The sequence below is a fragment of the Erinaceus europaeus genome, chromosome 10 (assembly GCF_950295315.1).
Source record: "Erinaceus europaeus chromosome 10, mEriEur2.1, whole genome shotgun sequence".
Lineage (NCBI taxonomy): Eukaryota > Metazoa > Chordata > Mammalia > Eulipotyphla > Erinaceidae > Erinaceus > Erinaceus europaeus.
This window is the reverse complement of record NC_080171.1, coordinates 91,930,319-91,946,854: the sequence shown is the minus strand read 5'-3', so window position 1 is coordinate 91,946,854 and position 16,536 is coordinate 91,930,319. Positions and strand designations below refer to the sequence as shown.

The following is a 16,536-nucleotide window of genomic DNA, read 5'->3' as shown; positions in this document are numbered from 1 at the left end:
GGGCATCTTTAAAAGACTGACTTTATTACTTTTATTACTTTGGATTACTTTGCCACCAGTGATGTCACTGGGACTCATTGCCTATGTGAAGACAGCACTGCCCCTGATGTCCTTTTTTCCCCTTTCTGACAGGGACAAAGGGGGGGATACCTGTAGCACTGCTCTGCCAGTTGCAGTTTAGATAAGGGTTAATGGATCTATGGTTAGAGATTTTTAAGTGGAGCATTTGAATGAAAGAACAGCCATTAAAATAGAATTGAGAGGTGCCCCAAGAGCTGTCTCAGTGAGAGAGCTTTCAGTTTGCACGCATGCAGCTCCCGAGTCCCATCTCTGGCACCGCATATGCCAGCTCGCTGCAATGGCCTCTTATCTCATGAAATGAAAAAGAAAGTTAAAGAAATAGAATTGAGGGGGCTGGGCGGTAGTGCAGTGGGTTAAGTGTGCACATGGCTTGAAGCACAAGGACCGGAGTTAGGATCTGGGCTTAAGCCCCCCTTTTCCCCCCTTCTCCCCCCTCTGTCTTCCCCTTCTCTCTCTTGATTTCTCTCTGTCCTAGCCAACAACAAGGAAAACAAAAGGGAAAAAAACTAGCCTCCAGGAGCTACAGTAGGTTCATAGTGCAGTCACCAAGCCCCACCAATAACCTTGGAGGAAAATAAAAAAAAAAAAGGAAATAGAATTGACAGCTAGTTAGGCATGTGTTATGGGAACAAGAGATTTAAAAAAATCGTTGAAGTTTCTAGTGTGCACATCTAGGAAGACAGTACTGATAAACAAAACAGAAAATAAAATAAATCTGAGAGTATACATACAGTTCAATTTACTGTTACCTTAATTCTGATAGATGTATATGTAGCTAGAGAGCCTGCAAATAGCCAGAGGGATCAGAACCTTGGAGACTGCTCAAGGCTAGACAGAAAGGAGACATTTAGTGGAAAAAGAATAGAGTCTAGGTTTGACCTTGGAGAGTGAGTAGTAAAAGGGGGTGGGGAGGAGAGGGGAAGGAGATGAAGAGAGCTCCAGGTAAGGAACTGGGAGATAACTCATCTGGTAGAGTATATACTTTACCTTATGTAAGTATCTCAGTTTGGGCCCCCAGCCACCACTGTGCAGACACCATTCAAAAGTGTACACTTTCATGATTGGTGGAGTGGTATTGTGGTATATCTCCTCAGTCTCTCTTACTCCCTCTGTCTCTTGTTATCTTAAAGTGTGGCGGAACACCAGAAGCATTAGAATTATTCGGGTACTGAGCCCCCATGATAACCCTGGTTGGGAAAAAAATGAGTCATTTGTTACTTTTCTAGGATGTGTCCCTGCAGTCCTTTTCTTTGACAGTTCTTACTACTATTCAATTGTAAAACTAAATTGTTAGGCATGAGTTAATCTTTGCTTTTTTTTTTTAAGTGATTTTTTGAATTGTCACAGTGTTCAATATATTTCCATTAGAGGGAGAAATAAAACCTACAGGATTTTAAGATGCTTTATAAGATATTTGCTGAATTGTGAATGAGAAAAATTTGGTTTTGAAAAATTTCTACATACTTTAAGATAGCTCAAGAAATTAGAAGTTAGCCTTTGTAGAAGTTAACCCATGATCAGATAACAGACAAGTATACAAGTATGTAGTGTGTAGTCATAGGTCATAGTCACCATTTCAAGTTCAACTTAGTGCTCAAATTCAGAGATTTATTAAATTTTATAAGTGAGCACCAAGGGATGCTTTAGGCTAACATTCTCCTGTAGCCTGGGAAGTTAAGGGAAAAGGACTAAACCAGAAGCTTGGATTCAGTCCTCCACGTTTAACACTATTTTGGTGAACCTGAGCAGGTTGTGTTTCCATGTCTTATTTTTTTCAAAAGTGGGAGTGACTGTTGAAGTTCTTCTTTAAGAAAACTATGATAGCAGCCAGGTGATGGCACACCTGGTAGAACGCACACATACTATGTGCTAAGACCCAGGTTCAGATTGTAGGTGTGTCTCTCTCCTTTTCTCCTCCCCTCCCTATCTATTTCTCTATCTCTTTGAGAAAGAGATGAGAACTGGCTGTCAGGAATGGTAGATTCATTGTGCAGGCATAGAACTCCAGTGGGAAACCTAGTGACAAAAAAAAGATAAAAGTTGATTTACCTTCAGCGTGCATTTTCTTATTAACTTCTCTCTCTCTTTTTTTTTTTCTTTCCTTTTTCCTCTTGAAGGGTCAGATGACTTATCTGCAAAACTGTGGGATGTAAGCACAGGGCAGTGTGTTTATGGCATCCAGACCCATACTTGTGCAGCTGTGAAGTTTGATGAGCAGAAACTGGTGACAGGCTCCTTTGACAACACTGTGGCCTGCTGGGAGTGGAGTTCTGGAGCCCGGACCCAGCACTTCCGGGGACACACAGGGGCGGGTGGGTTGCTCTTATTCAAGAACTTCTGTAGCTATGTAACGTTTTCACTTACAGTTTGTAGCCAGGAATGTGATTCCTTTTGTTTATTTTTAATATAAACTACCTTCACACTCCCTTTTAGTCACTTTAGTTGATCCCTTGTATTGAAGTTATTTGGATTCCTCCTTCTACCCCAACTTTGTTTTTCTTGCTCATTTGAAAACTATGTACTCTTAGGCAGTCTTCTTCATTTGTATCCTGTTGAACAGTTAGTCTTGTGTGCTTTTATCAGACTTCATACCTCCAAACTGAGTAGATACTATACTTATGAATTCAGCCCTCTTTTATTTACAGAATTAGATCTGAAAAATCCATTGGTATGAATCCTATCAATAGATTGTAGGATCTACACAGATTACATTAAATTGGGTCTTTGTTGACAGTTCATTAAAGCAAGCCACTGCCTAGAGATTAGATTTAAAAAAAAAAAAAACAGATGACTGAATACTTAATAAATCATACAGCAACTTAAGTGTGTAAAAACTGATCACCTGGGGGCCGGGTGGTGGTGTACCTGGTTGAGCGCACTTGTTACAATGTGCAAGGACATGGGTTCGAGCCCCTGGTCCTCATCTGCAGAGGGGAAGCTTTGCAAGTGGTGAAGCAGTGCTGCAGTTTTCTCTCTGTGTCTCTCCTTTTCTGTCTCCTCCTCCCCCTCTCAACTTCTCTGTCTCTGTCCAATAAATAAAGAACAACTGATCTCTTGAATATAGCTTTCATAACTAAGCTTCTCCTAATCTGTTGTAGCCTGGAGTCTTGTGTAGTAAGTAGTTCCCTTCTCCTGTTTACCCACTGAATAGTCCAATGGAGTCCCAGACTCTGCTCATAAGTGTTGTGCTCTATAAGCAACCTTCCTGTATACCCCCTAAACAGGTTAACTCACTCTATTATAGGTTTTCCAGTAGCCTATATTACTACCATAGCACTCTTCCTGCAAGTATGATAAACTGATATCTATGCCAGGTTATGAGGGGTAGGGATTCTGCCTATTTTGTTCACCCATAGGCACGGAGTTCTTTGGAGTTCCTTGCATCGTAATGGGTGCTTAACAATTCTTTGTTGTAAGCCTAGCAGTTTTGTTGCTAAAAACAATTGCTCTGTGTTTTGTTTCTTCCAGTTTGATATTCTATGAATTTTTCTCAGTTTGCTTTTACTTCTAGAAGTTAATATTTGAAGATACATGATTTAGCATGAAAGGCAGGAGAAGTAGTTTAATGGTTGTGCAAACAGACTTTCATACCTGAGTCTCCCAGGTCCGGGTTCAGTCTCCCACATCACCTTAAGCCAGAACTGAGCAGTGCTCTAGAAAAGAAGGAAAAAAAAATCAAATACTCATGATTTAGCATGGACCTTGTATACTAAACTGAATGTAATACTCCACAGTGTCAAGATGTACACTGACTTCCAGATTATTTTATACCTTATTAATATTTTGAGAAACCTCTAAAAATTTGTCGTGTTGGTATCACTGTGGCTTTTTTCTAACTCCATACTTTTGCTGTTACTTCCTACCACCTGAAGTGTTTTTTTCTTTTCTTGATAAACTCGGCTCATTTGTAGTATCACTTCTTTCTGCGCACATACACAGAGAGAGAGAGGGAGAGAGAGACCAAGCACTACTTGGCTCTGGTTTTTGTGTGGTGCTGGGGCTTGTTGAACTTGGGACCTCAAAGCTTCAGGCAGGAAAGTTTTTTGTTTGTTTGTTTGTTTTGCAAAACCATTATTCTGTCTCCCCAGGGCAAGGTATTTTTTTTTTTTAACTTTCTCCATCACCTTCACTTTTAAAGAAAAGTAACCTTGTCTTTATCTTGTTCAGTGTTCATTTAGGGCTAAATAAATGTTTCATCATTTGAGTAAAGTGAATATTAGATGCTGTGATTATGACTGAAAAAAAACTAAGACTAGTTTTGAGTGAATGACTTAGCCTGACCTTTGAGATTTTTGTTTTAGCTTCTCTTTGGGGGCTGGGATTGGTGGTGGTAGTGGTGGTGGGCGGTTCTTCACTACACTGACTTAGGGAGTTATGGGTACTATGGTGCAGCTTCAATTTTCAACATGTTGTCTCACTACTTTTTGTCTATATTCACTTTTTGTCTATATTCACTAGACAGTCCAAATTTAAATAGGCCCACCTGTGATCTTTTATCCCCGCATAAGCCAGGTGGGGGCAGTCCTGAAAACATATGCCATTATTTCCAGCACTTGGTTTTGTCCCACTCTGAAGCAAGCATGAACATATTTATCTCAACCTTTGAATAATAAGTGATCATAATAATAACAATTCTTTTAACATGAGTATTTTTAAGTTGCTACATTCTTAGTAGTAGCTCAAGTTGAAAAACCACATAGTTAAACAGATGGGGAGATAAACTTTAAACTCTTGTTATAAAGGACTCTTAAAGACATGTTTTAACTTTTTGTATGTTATATACACTAGTGTTTAGCATTGACTACAATGATGAGCTGGATATCTTGGTGAGTGGCTCTGCAGACTTCACTGTGAAAGTATGGGCTTTATCTGCTGGGACATGCCTGAACACACTCACTGGGCACACAGAATGGGTCACTAAGGTAGGAAAATGTAAAGAAATCTTGATTTCAGGTTTTGTGTAGGGGTAAAGGAGTTGGAGGTGGGTTGAAAGATGGTAGATAACATTGCCCCTAAGTGTTTTGTGAGCCATGAGCTGTAGTAGATGCAACTACCAAGTATTATGGTATTCAGTAGTGACCGACATGTAAGACAGTAAATAGTTTAGTGAATGGATGATTTACGTACAAAACACTAGACTATAATAGCCATCTGAATGCATTTGTGCTGTAAAATTTTGAAGATAGTGGGTTTTTATAATGAAATATAGGTGCTTTTTTTTTTTTTTTTTTGAGTCATTTTTAAAGTTTGTTTTGATAGCTCAGCAAGAGCACTGTTCATCAGTTTCTATGGTGTGGAGGATTAAATCCAGGCCCTCATGCATGCTAGTCCTGCGTTCTGCTAGCCCACATCTCCAGACACATTTCTTTTTTGGTCAGAGAAACAACTTTTAGAGAAAATGCTTGCAAGAGATAGGAAAAGTGTACAGGATCTTGAAAAGAATAAGTGATGGTTTCTAGTTTTCAAGAAAGAATAATAGGAAGATCAAATGCAGTATTTAAAAAATATTTTATTATGATTTATGAATAGAGACAGAGAACTCCAGAGGGAAAGGGAGATGGAGACACCCGCAGCACTGCTTCACTACTCATGAAGCTTTCACTCAGCACGTGGGAACTGGAGGCTTGAACCTGGGTGTTTGTGCACTGTAATGTGTGTGCCACCTGGTTAAGATTAAATATTAGACAGCTTTAGATCCTGGTGATAATTTAGAAAATCTGTACTTACTAAATTCTTAGTAGAGGTTAGCTTTGTCATAGAGCTGTTTGAGCATACCATGTCATTTCAGACTCTTTTTTTCTTTTTTCCCCTTAAGAGCTAGCTAAGCAGGTGGCACAGTGGAGAAAGCATAGGACTGTCAAGAGTGAAGTCCCAAGTTCAGAATCTGGCATCACTTGTTCCAGAGTGACAGTCTGGATCTCTCTCTTCTTCCACCAATGATTTTTTTAAAGCAATATAGGAATAACATTAACAGAATTCTTAAAAAACTATTATTACTTATTTTTTGGTAGAGAAATTGAGAGGGGGCAGAGAAAGAGAGAGACACCTGTAACATTTCTTCACTGCTCACGTTCCTCCTGTAGGTGGGGACCAGGACCTTGAACCTGGGTCTTTGTTCATAGTAATGTGTGCACTCACTGTACTGGGTGTGCCACCACCCAGCCCCCTTTAATTTTTAATTTTTAAAAATTAAAAATTTTTAATTTTTTAATTAAAAATCTTTAATTTTTTTTTTAAATTATCTTTATTGGGTAGAGACCGTCAGAAATCGAGAAGTAAGAGGGAGGAAGAGAGACAGAGAGACACCTGCAGCCCTGCTTCATCACTCGTGAAGCTTCCTTCCTGCCACTGGGGACCGGGGGCTCAAACCTGGGTCCTTGTGCACTGTAACGTGTGCTCAACCAGGTGCACCACCACCCAGCCCTGGATCTTTTCTATATAACATGGATGTTTGTATTTCTAGGTGGTTTTGCAGAAGTGCAAAGTCAAGTCTCTTTTACACAGCCCTGGTGACTACATTCTTTTAAGTGCAGACAAATATGAAATCAAGGTGAGTTTTTATTTTCTCCATTGGTTTACTTCATCAGAGAAAAAGCTGACAGGAAAGAATTAAATGGTGTGTCAAAGAGAAAATATTTTATGGAAATCAGCAATATATAAGGCTGAGCTGTCTTAAGACCATTGCAAAGGGGATTCATTTTGAGTGCACTCAGTTAAGCACACACAGTACTATTTGGAAGGAACCGTGGAAGGATCTGGGTTCGAGCCCAGGCCTCCCACCTGCAGTAGGGATGCTACGTGAGTGGTGAAGCAGGTCTGCATGTGTCTTATATTTCTGTCTCCCCTACCCCCTCATTTTCTCTCTGTCCTATCAAATAAAATAGAATAGGAAAAAAAAAATGAGGGAAAGATGGCCACCAGAAGCTGTGGATTTGTGGTGCCACCATGGAGCTCAATAACCCTAGAGGCAAAAAAAATTAAATAAATAAAGGGGCGGGGGGAATGACTCATTCTCTCTGTCCAGGGAGCCTAAATCCTGATTTGTAAAGCAAAAAAAATCCAGTTTATTTTCAGTGCAATTTTTTTTAAAGGTGGGGCTATTTTTTCACCCTGTTAAAAAAATTTTATTTATTATTGGATAGAGACAGAGAGAAATTGAGAGGGGGGAGGGGGAGTTAGAAAAAGAGACAGATAGACACCTGCAGCTCTGCTCGTGAAACTTTCCCCCTGCAGGTGGGGACCAGGGGCTTGAACACATTGTAATGTGAGTGCTTAACCAAGTATGCCACTGCCTGGTCCCGATTTTTTTTTTTTCTTAAAGCACATATTTTCTTAGATCTAAGCTGTGAGAACATTTACTTGTTAAATTGATGATGATGATAATAATGCAACTTGGAAAATATTTTCTTATTATCTTTATTTATTTATTGGATAGAGACAGCCAGAAATTGAGAGGAAGGGGGAGGTAGAGAGGGAGAAAAACAGAGGCACTTTGCAACACTGCTTCATCATTTTGCTTCACTCACAAAGCTTTCCACCTGCAGATGGGGATCGGGGGCTTGAACCCACGTCCTTGCTCTCAACCAGGTGTGCCACCATCCAGCCCCCAATTTGGAAAAAAAAAAAAATACAGAGCATTGCTTTTTTGTGTTTGTGGAGTTGAGACCTTGCCTGTGAGTGAGTTTATACCACTGTAGGCCACCTTTTTTGTTTTTCTTCATTCAGATGGGTAAAGAAGGAGAGCCATCAAAGTACCAGAGCTTCCTTTGGTACCATAACACTTGCCATGTGGTGCCAGAGTTTAGGCCTGGGCTGCTCACTTGGCGAGACATGCACGCTACCCAGTGAAGTGTCTTTCCAGCTGTACAGGACACTCAGATATATGCGCATCGTTTATTTATTTATTTATTTATTTGTATGTAGGTGGGACTTTGTGCATGCATGATTTTATTACTCTGCTACACCTTTTCTCATGCAAAGGGAGGGAGGGAGGGAGGGAGGGAGAGAGAGAGAGAGACTTCCTCTCATGCTATAACACCTCCCATGGTGCTGATGCTCAGACTTAGGTTGCATGCATGACAATGTAAGCACCCGATCTGGTGACCTGTCTCTTAGGTTCCTCTGATGTGCATTCTTACTGCATCTTCTATTGAATATTAGGCACCCGATCTGGTGATCTGTCTCTTAGGTCCCTCTGATGTGCATTCTTACTGCATCTTCTATTGAATATTTATTATTGTTCTGTATTTGATAGGACAGAAGGAAATTGAGAGGGGTTGGGGAGATAGAAAGAGAGACACCTGCAGACATACTTCACAATTCTTGTCCCCTGCAGGTGGAGAGCGTGGTCTCGAACCTGGCTCCTTTCACATGGTAACGTGCACTCAACCTGGTGTGCCACTGCCTTGCCCCTTACTGCATCTTCCAAACCATCCCATGTCGTAGACAATATTAATCTCATTGAAAGAACTGAGTTTACTAAAGATTCCATTGCACGCATATGCAGAACAGGAATTTGTATCCATGCCTTTCAGTTGTAAAGCTCGGGGTCTTCCTAGTTTAAACCGCTTTTATATGATTTCATTATGTATAAACCATTTTGTTTAAAGATAAACTTTTCCATTGTCATGCAGTCTGTTATCTTTAATAATTTTCTTTTATCCAAAGATCTGGCCAATTGGAAGAGAAATCAACTGTAAGTGCTTAAAGACATTGTCTGTCTCTGAGGATAGAAGTATCTGCCTACAGCCAAGACTTCATTTTGATGGCAAATATATTGTCTGTAGTTCAGCACTGGGTCTCTACCAGTGGGACTTTGCCAGTTATGATATTCTCAGGTAATCTTTTATTTATTTATTTATTTATTTATTTATTTATTTATTTATTTTTGCCATCAGGGTTATCACTGGGGCTCGATGCCTACACTACGAATCCACTGCTCCTGGAGGCTATTTTCCCGTCTTGTTGCCCTTGTTTACCGTTTTTGTTGTTCTTAGTATTGTTGTTGTTATTGCTGCCATTGTTGGATAGGACAGAGAGAAATCGAGAGAGGAGGGGGAGACAGGGGAGAGAAAGATAGACACCTGCAGACCTGTTTCACTGCTTGTGAAGCAACACCCCTGCAGGTGGGGAGACAGGGGTTTGAACCAGGATCCTTACGCTGGCTGGTCCTTGCACTTTGCGCCATTGCACTTAACCTGCTGCACTACCGCCCGGCCCCCTGTCTTGTATCTTTTAAGTCTATTGCAGTTTAATAGTAATGATAAGAGTAAATATTTGGACACACCAGTTCATAACTTAATTATGAGAAGTGTTTGCTGTATCAGCATGAATATGATTATAAATACTGAAAAATCTCACAGAGGAGAAAATATTTTAGAACTAGTAAATTATAAAGCTATATGCAAGAGTCCTCCCTACTGAAACACTTCCCCTTTCAGACTTAACAAGCTTTTCCGGGAACCAAGGGACTTAAATGAAAAGATGTTCAAGTCTCCTCTCATTTTAATATTTTATATTCTACCTCATGGCCAGTTAAAACTCTTCATTGAGAGGCAGAGACTGACTGACCTTCTGTTGACTAGTAGAAGAGAGAAGGTACTTAGAGGAAAATACAACTTGCAAGGTTTCTCTCCAAATAAAGAAGAGGTCCATGTATAAGTAATTTTGTAAATCATGCCTATTTTAGGCCTCTTGTGGATTAACAGTATTTGCTAGCATATTGAAGTCTGAGGAAAGCCAGTGCCATGTGGTGATGAAGAGAACTTTGGTGATTCATTTTGGTTTAGTTCTGGTGCTATCCCTCATTAGCTGCATTATTTTATGTAAGATTCTTGGGGTTTTTTTTGTTTGGTTGGTTTGTTTTTTGTTTTAATAGTTTTTTTTTGTTTTTGCCTCTATGGTTATCACTGGGGCTCGGTCCCTGCACTATGAATCCACTGGTTCTGGAGGCTATTTTTTCCCTTTTGTTTATTGCTGCTGCTGTTGTTATTCTTGTTGTTATTGATGTCATTGTTGTTCTATAGGACAGAGAAATCAAGAGAGGAGGGGAAGACAGAAAGGGGGGAGACAAAGATAGATACCTGCAAACTTGCTTCATTGCCTGTGAAGGGACCCTCCCTCCCCCCGCAGGTGGGGAGCTGTGGGGCTCAAACCCAGATCCTAACCCTGGTCCTTGCGCTTTGAGCCCTCCCCTCTCCCCCTCCCCTCCCCTCCCTTCTTCCTCTTTTCTTTCTCTTGCCATCAGGGTTATTTCTGGGGCTCAGTGCCTGCACTATGAATCCACCACTCCCGGCAGCCATTTTTTCCTCCCCATCTTTTTTTTTTTTTATTAAATAGGACAGAGAAATTGAAAGGGGAGAGGGTGATGGAGAGGAAGAGAGAAGTACCTGTAGGCCAGCTTCACCATATGTGAAGCTTCTTTTCTGTAGGTGAGGCCAACGGTTCAAACCTGGGTCCTTGCATATCATCTTTTGCCTACAATTATGGCAGCAAACAAGTAGCTGGTGTATCAGTTACGTGCCAGGATAGGTATGCAGTGACCTTTGTAGATTGAAACTGCAAAGGAGCTGAAAGATGGCCAATGTGGTTGAAGATCAGAGTGTAGTAGAGATCCATTGAAGAGTTTAAGAGTTTAAATGAGGTAGTAACAGGATCAGATTTAGTGAGGTTAACTAAAAAGGCCAAAAGTAGTTGAAATATTAGACACCAGCTACTTGTTTGCTGTCATAATTGTAGGCAAAAGATGGTATACATGAGAATGATTGCAATTCAAATAGTACTGAATGAATTAGAAGAAAGTCTAGCTGTTACAATTAGTGGGTCTTGATGATTGAATTTTTTATTTATGTACACAGGAGAGTTGTGCGTGTACCAGGTTGCCTAGCTTGAACAACTGGGGGGAGTGAGCCAGAGAGGCAATAAAGAAGAGAAACATGTTTGGTTCGTAAGTTCACTTTTAGAGGGATAGGCTGAGTAAGGAAAAGGTCATCTTCGCTATTAAGCCTCCCTCATATCTAACTGAAATTTAGTTCTTTTCCTTATAATTTTTTACTTCTCCTTACTTCATTGTCTAAAAATGATGATCACAATATAGTTCTCCTATTCCTGCCATTATTTTTTCTCTCACTCTTAGCTGATAATGCTTCAGTGTCTTTACTTGCCCTAGTTACTGGGTCTTAGGTTGACTTCTTGTGTGGTACCCACTAGTTTATAATTTTGTTTTTATTTAAGACTGATTTATTAATAAGAGAGGGAGAGAACTAGAGCATCTCTCTGGCATATGTGTTGCTGGGGATCAAACTCAGGATCTCATGCTTTAGGGTCTAAGACTATTTATTTACTTCGCCACCTCCCAGGCTGCTATGATTTTTTTTTTTTTTTTTTTTACCTCCAGGGTTATTGCTGGGCCTCCATGTCAGGAATCCATTGCTCCTCGTAGCCATTTTTTAATAGGATAGAACAGAAGGAAATTGTGGGGGACGGGGGGAAGATAGATACCTACAGACCTGCTTTACCTCTTGTGAAGCCACCCCTCTGCAGGTAGGGAGCTGGGGGCTTCAACCAGGATCCTTAGGTGGGTCCTTATGCATCATAATATGTGCACTTAACCTGGTGCACTACTGCCTGGCCCCCTATGATTTTTATTTTTAAAATGTATTTTATTGGGGGCTGGGCACAATTGGTTAAGCTCGTGTATCATCATATACAAAGATCCAGGTTTGAGCCCCCACTCTGTACCTGCAGGAAGGAAGCTTCATGAGTGAAGCAGGTCTGCAGGTCTCTCTCTCCCTCTCTGTCTCCCCTTCCCTCTCAATTTCTCTCTGTCCTGTCAAATAAGAATAAAGTAAAAAGAAAAAAGGAAAAGGAAAAACTGCCTTCCAGGAGCAGTGGATTTGTAGTGCTGACATTATTTAAAAAATACGTTTTGCTTGTTTATTTATTTTGATGAAGGAGATAGATATATCAGAGCACTTCTTATCTCTGGTTTATGGAGCTGCTGGGGAGTAAACCTGGGTCCTCAGAGATTCAGGCAAGATTTATTGATTTGTTTATGGGGGAAGGAGAAAAATCAAAGCATCACTCTGGCACATGCAATGCTTGTGGGGTCAATGCTTTATTCTAACCCTAGGGCTATTAGTTTTTAATTTTAGCGGTGCTAAAATAAACTGAACTAGAGAAAGCTGTGATTTTTTTTTAATTTTAATTTTTATTTATAAAAAGGCAGCACTGACAAAAACCATAGGATAAGAGGGGTACAACTCCACACAGTTCCCACCACCAGAACTCTGTAGCCCATCCCCTCCCCTGATAGCTTTCCTATTCTTTATCCCCCTGGGAGTATGGGCCCAGGGTCATTATGGGGTGCAGAAGGTGGAAGGTCTGCCTTCTATAATTGCTTCCCCGCTGAACATGGGTGTTGACAAGTCGATCCATACTCCCAGCCTGTCTCTCTCTTTCCTTAGTGGGGCAGGGCTCTGGGGAAGCAGGACTCCAGGACAGATTGGTGGGGTCGTCTGCTTAGGGATGTCTGGTTGGCATCATGTTAGCATCTGGAACCTGGTGGCTGAAAAACGAGTTAACATATAAAGCCAAACAAATTGTTGACTATTCATGAACCTAAAGGCTGGAATAGTGCAGATGAAGAGTTGGGGGTCTCTTGTTTTGTAGATAGTTGACAGGCCTATTTTAGCTATATTCCAGAGGGCCCATGACTATACTAGTTTTGTTTTGCTTTTTTACCTGAGCCTGACATTTGCTGTGCAGGTGGATCCAAGTTATTGTCTGGGAAGAGGATGTCTTGGTTGGGAAAAGGACCAGAAAACTGGATCAGGGAAGAGAATAGCTCCCAAATATGGGAAAGAGGTAGAAATGTTGTTGACTGTAAACCCCATCAATTTGATCTGGTCTGAGGCCCATATTCAGCTTAGAAGCCTATGTGACCTCTGCATCCTTGTAGATCTTAACTCACATTCTGTGGTCATGAGTAGGAACGTTCCAAGCTGCCTCAGTTTCAGGGCCCATCTTCCTGAGGCGGAAGATAAAGAGTGTGTTGTCCAGCCTCCTTTTGGAGGATGGGAAGCTGTGATTTCTTTCCGTTTCCCCCTTTTTATCTAAAAAAAAAAAAAAGTTGACCCAGAGAAGTAAAGCCTCAGTGACAAATAAAAGCCTAAGTACATAAAAAAACATAAGCTAGACTTGCCTTTCACAGGAACCCAATCTTTCTGTCACAAAGTAGAGTTTGTATACCATAGATTTTCCACTCCAAAGTGGACGTTAGCTTTTCTTGCTAATCTTTTACCTCACTAAATGTGCAGACAACCAAAAGTGTGTATTTTAATTAGCTATCCCATATTATGCTTTTATTGTTATTTGATAGTAGCTAGCCTGAGCTAGTTAAGTCTGTCCTCCTAGCTCCCCCAGTTTTCTCTAACAAATTCTGTTATAGATTTTTTTTCTGCTTCTGTTACTAATAAGAGTTTCTGGCGACTAAAGAGGTGACTTAACAGTGAAGTGTAGAATTTAAATGTGTGAGACCCCCCCCCCCCATATCATATGTTGGAATGCTGCTTTCTCTCGCTCTCTCTGTTATAAAAATAAGTAAATAAAAAAGCTCTTTTTTTTTTTTTTTTTTTTTTTTGAGCATTAGAGGGAATGAGAGCTCACCTGGTAGAACATACACTTTACACCTGGTGATGTGTGAAGACCCAGCTTCAAGCCCTTGGCTACCACTGTGGGATCACCGTGCATGGCACCAGGAGACCCTTCATGAATGGGGGAACAGCGCTGTGGTGCTTCTTCTGTTCTCTCTCATATACTCATTTATGTGCTCGCTCACTCTGTCTCTCTCTTTCTCTCTCTCACTCTATCTCCTCCCCCCCTCCTTCTCACCATCTCTATGAGAATTGAGAAGGAAATTAAGAATCTGTTGGGAGCAATAGAATCAGGCAGGCAAGAAGTCCTGGTGATCAAGAAAAAGCATTGAATTATTGGGGGGGGAATCTTAAGATTTTTGGTCTCCTATTTTAGAGAGGAATCTGTATGTTTGCTTTAACAGAGTAGGAGGTGAGTCTCTTGGTTTTCAGTCTTTGATGTAGGCTTGAAAAGCTTCCCCAATGGACTACTGTAGGATTTAATGAATATATCTTTTTACCTAAAGTTAAAATTGTGTCTTGTATTTTTAATATTTATTTATTTTCCCTTTTTATTATTATTGTAGTTATTGTTATTGATGTTGTCGTTGTTAGGACAGAGAGAAATGGAGAGAGGAGGGGAAGACAGAGGAGGAGAGAAAGATAGACACCTGCAGACCTGCTTCACTGCCTGTGAAGCGACTCACCTGCAGGTGGGGAGCCGGGGGTTCGAACAGGGATCCTTATGCTGGTCCTTGCACTTTGTGCCACGTGCGCTTAACTCGCTGCACTACCGACCGACTCCCATGTCTTGTATTTTATCAATTGTTCTAAGTGGCAACTGACTGAATCTTGAGTCTGTTGGACTCCAGTTTTCACATCTTACAAATGAGACTGTTAAGTGAAATAATCTCCAAAAACCTTTCTAGCATGGATGGACATTTTGTTAATGTCCATTAACACCCGTTTATCACTGCATGTCCATAGTATCATGTCATTATGAAGGGTTCTCCATCCCTCCCCCTCAAAAAAAAAAAAGATTTATTAATGAGAGAGCAGAGAACATACCATTGCTTTGGCATATGCAGTGCTGTGGAGCAAACTCTGAAAGTCCTGCTTGAGAGTCCAGCCATTGTACCACCTCCTGGACTGTTAACCCCTTTTTTTAAAGTAGACTAGTGTTTTTGTCCTGTATTTTGTTTTTCTTTTAATTAAAAACTTCCATCTAACTCTTATGTGTTTACTTTCTTTTGACTGGAGCACCTTTCAACTCTTGCCATTGGTAGTGCTAGGAATCAAACCTGGGCCCTCTTATTTGTAAACTCACTTTTTTTTTTTTCTTTCTCTCCCCCTTTCTTCCTTTCTTTCTTTCTTTCTTTCTTTCTTTCTTTCTTTCTTTCTTTCTTTCTTTCTTTCTTTCTTTCTTTCTTTCATCCAGGCTTATCACTTGGCTCTGTGCAGACACTACAAATCCACTGCTCCTTGTGGTCTCTTTTTTTTTCTTTTCCATTTTATTGGACAGAACAGAGAGAAATTGAGAGAGGACGAGGAATTAGGAATGAGAAAGATAGATACCTGCAGACCTGCTTCACTGCTTGTGAAGAATCTCCCCTACAGGTGGTTCAAACCTGGATCCTTTTGTACTTAACTGGATGCGCCACCACTTGCTCCCCTTCGTTGCAAATTCTGTGTCAACCGCAGTGCTATCTCCTCAGCTCATTTAACTCTTTACAATTGCTTGAATTTCGTGTTAGTTTTTTATTTATTTATTGGGGGATTAATGGTTTATAGTCAACAGTAAAATATAATGGTTTGTACATGCGTAACATTTCTCAGTTTTCCACATAGCAATTCAACCTTTTTTCTTTTAAGTAAGACTTGTTAAAAATGTATTTATGTATTTAATAGAGACAGAAATTGATAGAGTATAGAAGGAGAGAGAGACAGACAGAAAGGCAGACAGATAGACATATGCAGCACAGCTTCACCACTTAAGAAGCTGGGTCCTTGTGATTTGTAACCTTTGTGCTGAACTGGGTGTGCTACCTCTTGTCCCTCTTGTACAAGATTCAAATGTCATGAGAAGACTATGGTATATCAAACAGAAGCAAAACTACCACCTGGTTGATGTTTCCTTGCTCTTACTCTCATAGGGTCATCAAGACTCCCGAAATAGCAAACTTGGCCTTACTTGGCTTTGGAGATGTCTTTGCCCTGCTGTTTGACAACCACTACCTATACATCATGGACTTGCGGACAGAGAGCCTGATTAGCCACTGGCCTCTGCCAGAGTATAGGAAATCAAAGAGAGGCTCAAGCTTTCTGGCAGGCGAAGCCTCCTGGCTGAATGGACTGGATGGACACAATGACACAGGCTTGGTCTTTGCCACCAGCATGCCTGACCACAGTATTCACCTGGTGTTGTGGAAGGAGCACGGCTGACACCACGAGCTACCACCACAGACTGACTTTGGGTGCCGGGGCTGTGGATTTTGAGTACAACCTCCATGGCAGCCAACTGCATGAACCAAAGTTCTCACCTAATGGTATCATCACGCAGTGCACAATCATTTATCTATGTTTGCCAGGGGACCAGAGCTCGGGGTGGGAGAGGGCTTCTTTTATTGACATACAACGCAGCATGCTAATGGGGTACACCATTGACTTCGTTTGTACTTAGTTATGTTGGTTGGTATTAAGAGGATGCATTTTGGATTCATCTTTCTTGACTATTGGTTTTAAGTAAAGAGCATTAAGTGGTTCATTCATCTGCTGATTGGTTGCCTATAAAAACACATACAGTCTATTAAAGCTTTTTACCATC

At 40.7% G+C, this 16,536-nt stretch overlaps 1 protein-coding gene across 1 annotated transcript in view; it reads left to right on the top strand.

Annotated features, from left to right (window-relative positions):
- The window catches only part of FBXW2 (F-box and WD repeat domain containing 2), a 27,768-nt gene extending 11,232 nt beyond the window's left edge, over positions 1 to 16,536 (top strand). The window contains exons 4-8 of the mRNA XM_007539913.2: positions 2,199 to 2,393; positions 4,870 to 5,003; positions 6,545 to 6,631; positions 8,749 to 8,918; positions 15,866 to 16,536. Of these exons, the coding sequence (XP_007539975.1) occupies positions 2,199 to 2,393; positions 4,870 to 5,003; positions 6,545 to 6,631; positions 8,749 to 8,918; positions 15,866 to 16,154 (875 nt within the window). The 3' untranslated portion in view covers positions 16,155 to 16,536. The remainder of the gene's footprint in view (positions 1 to 2,198; positions 2,394 to 4,869; positions 5,004 to 6,544; positions 6,632 to 8,748; positions 8,919 to 15,865) is intronic.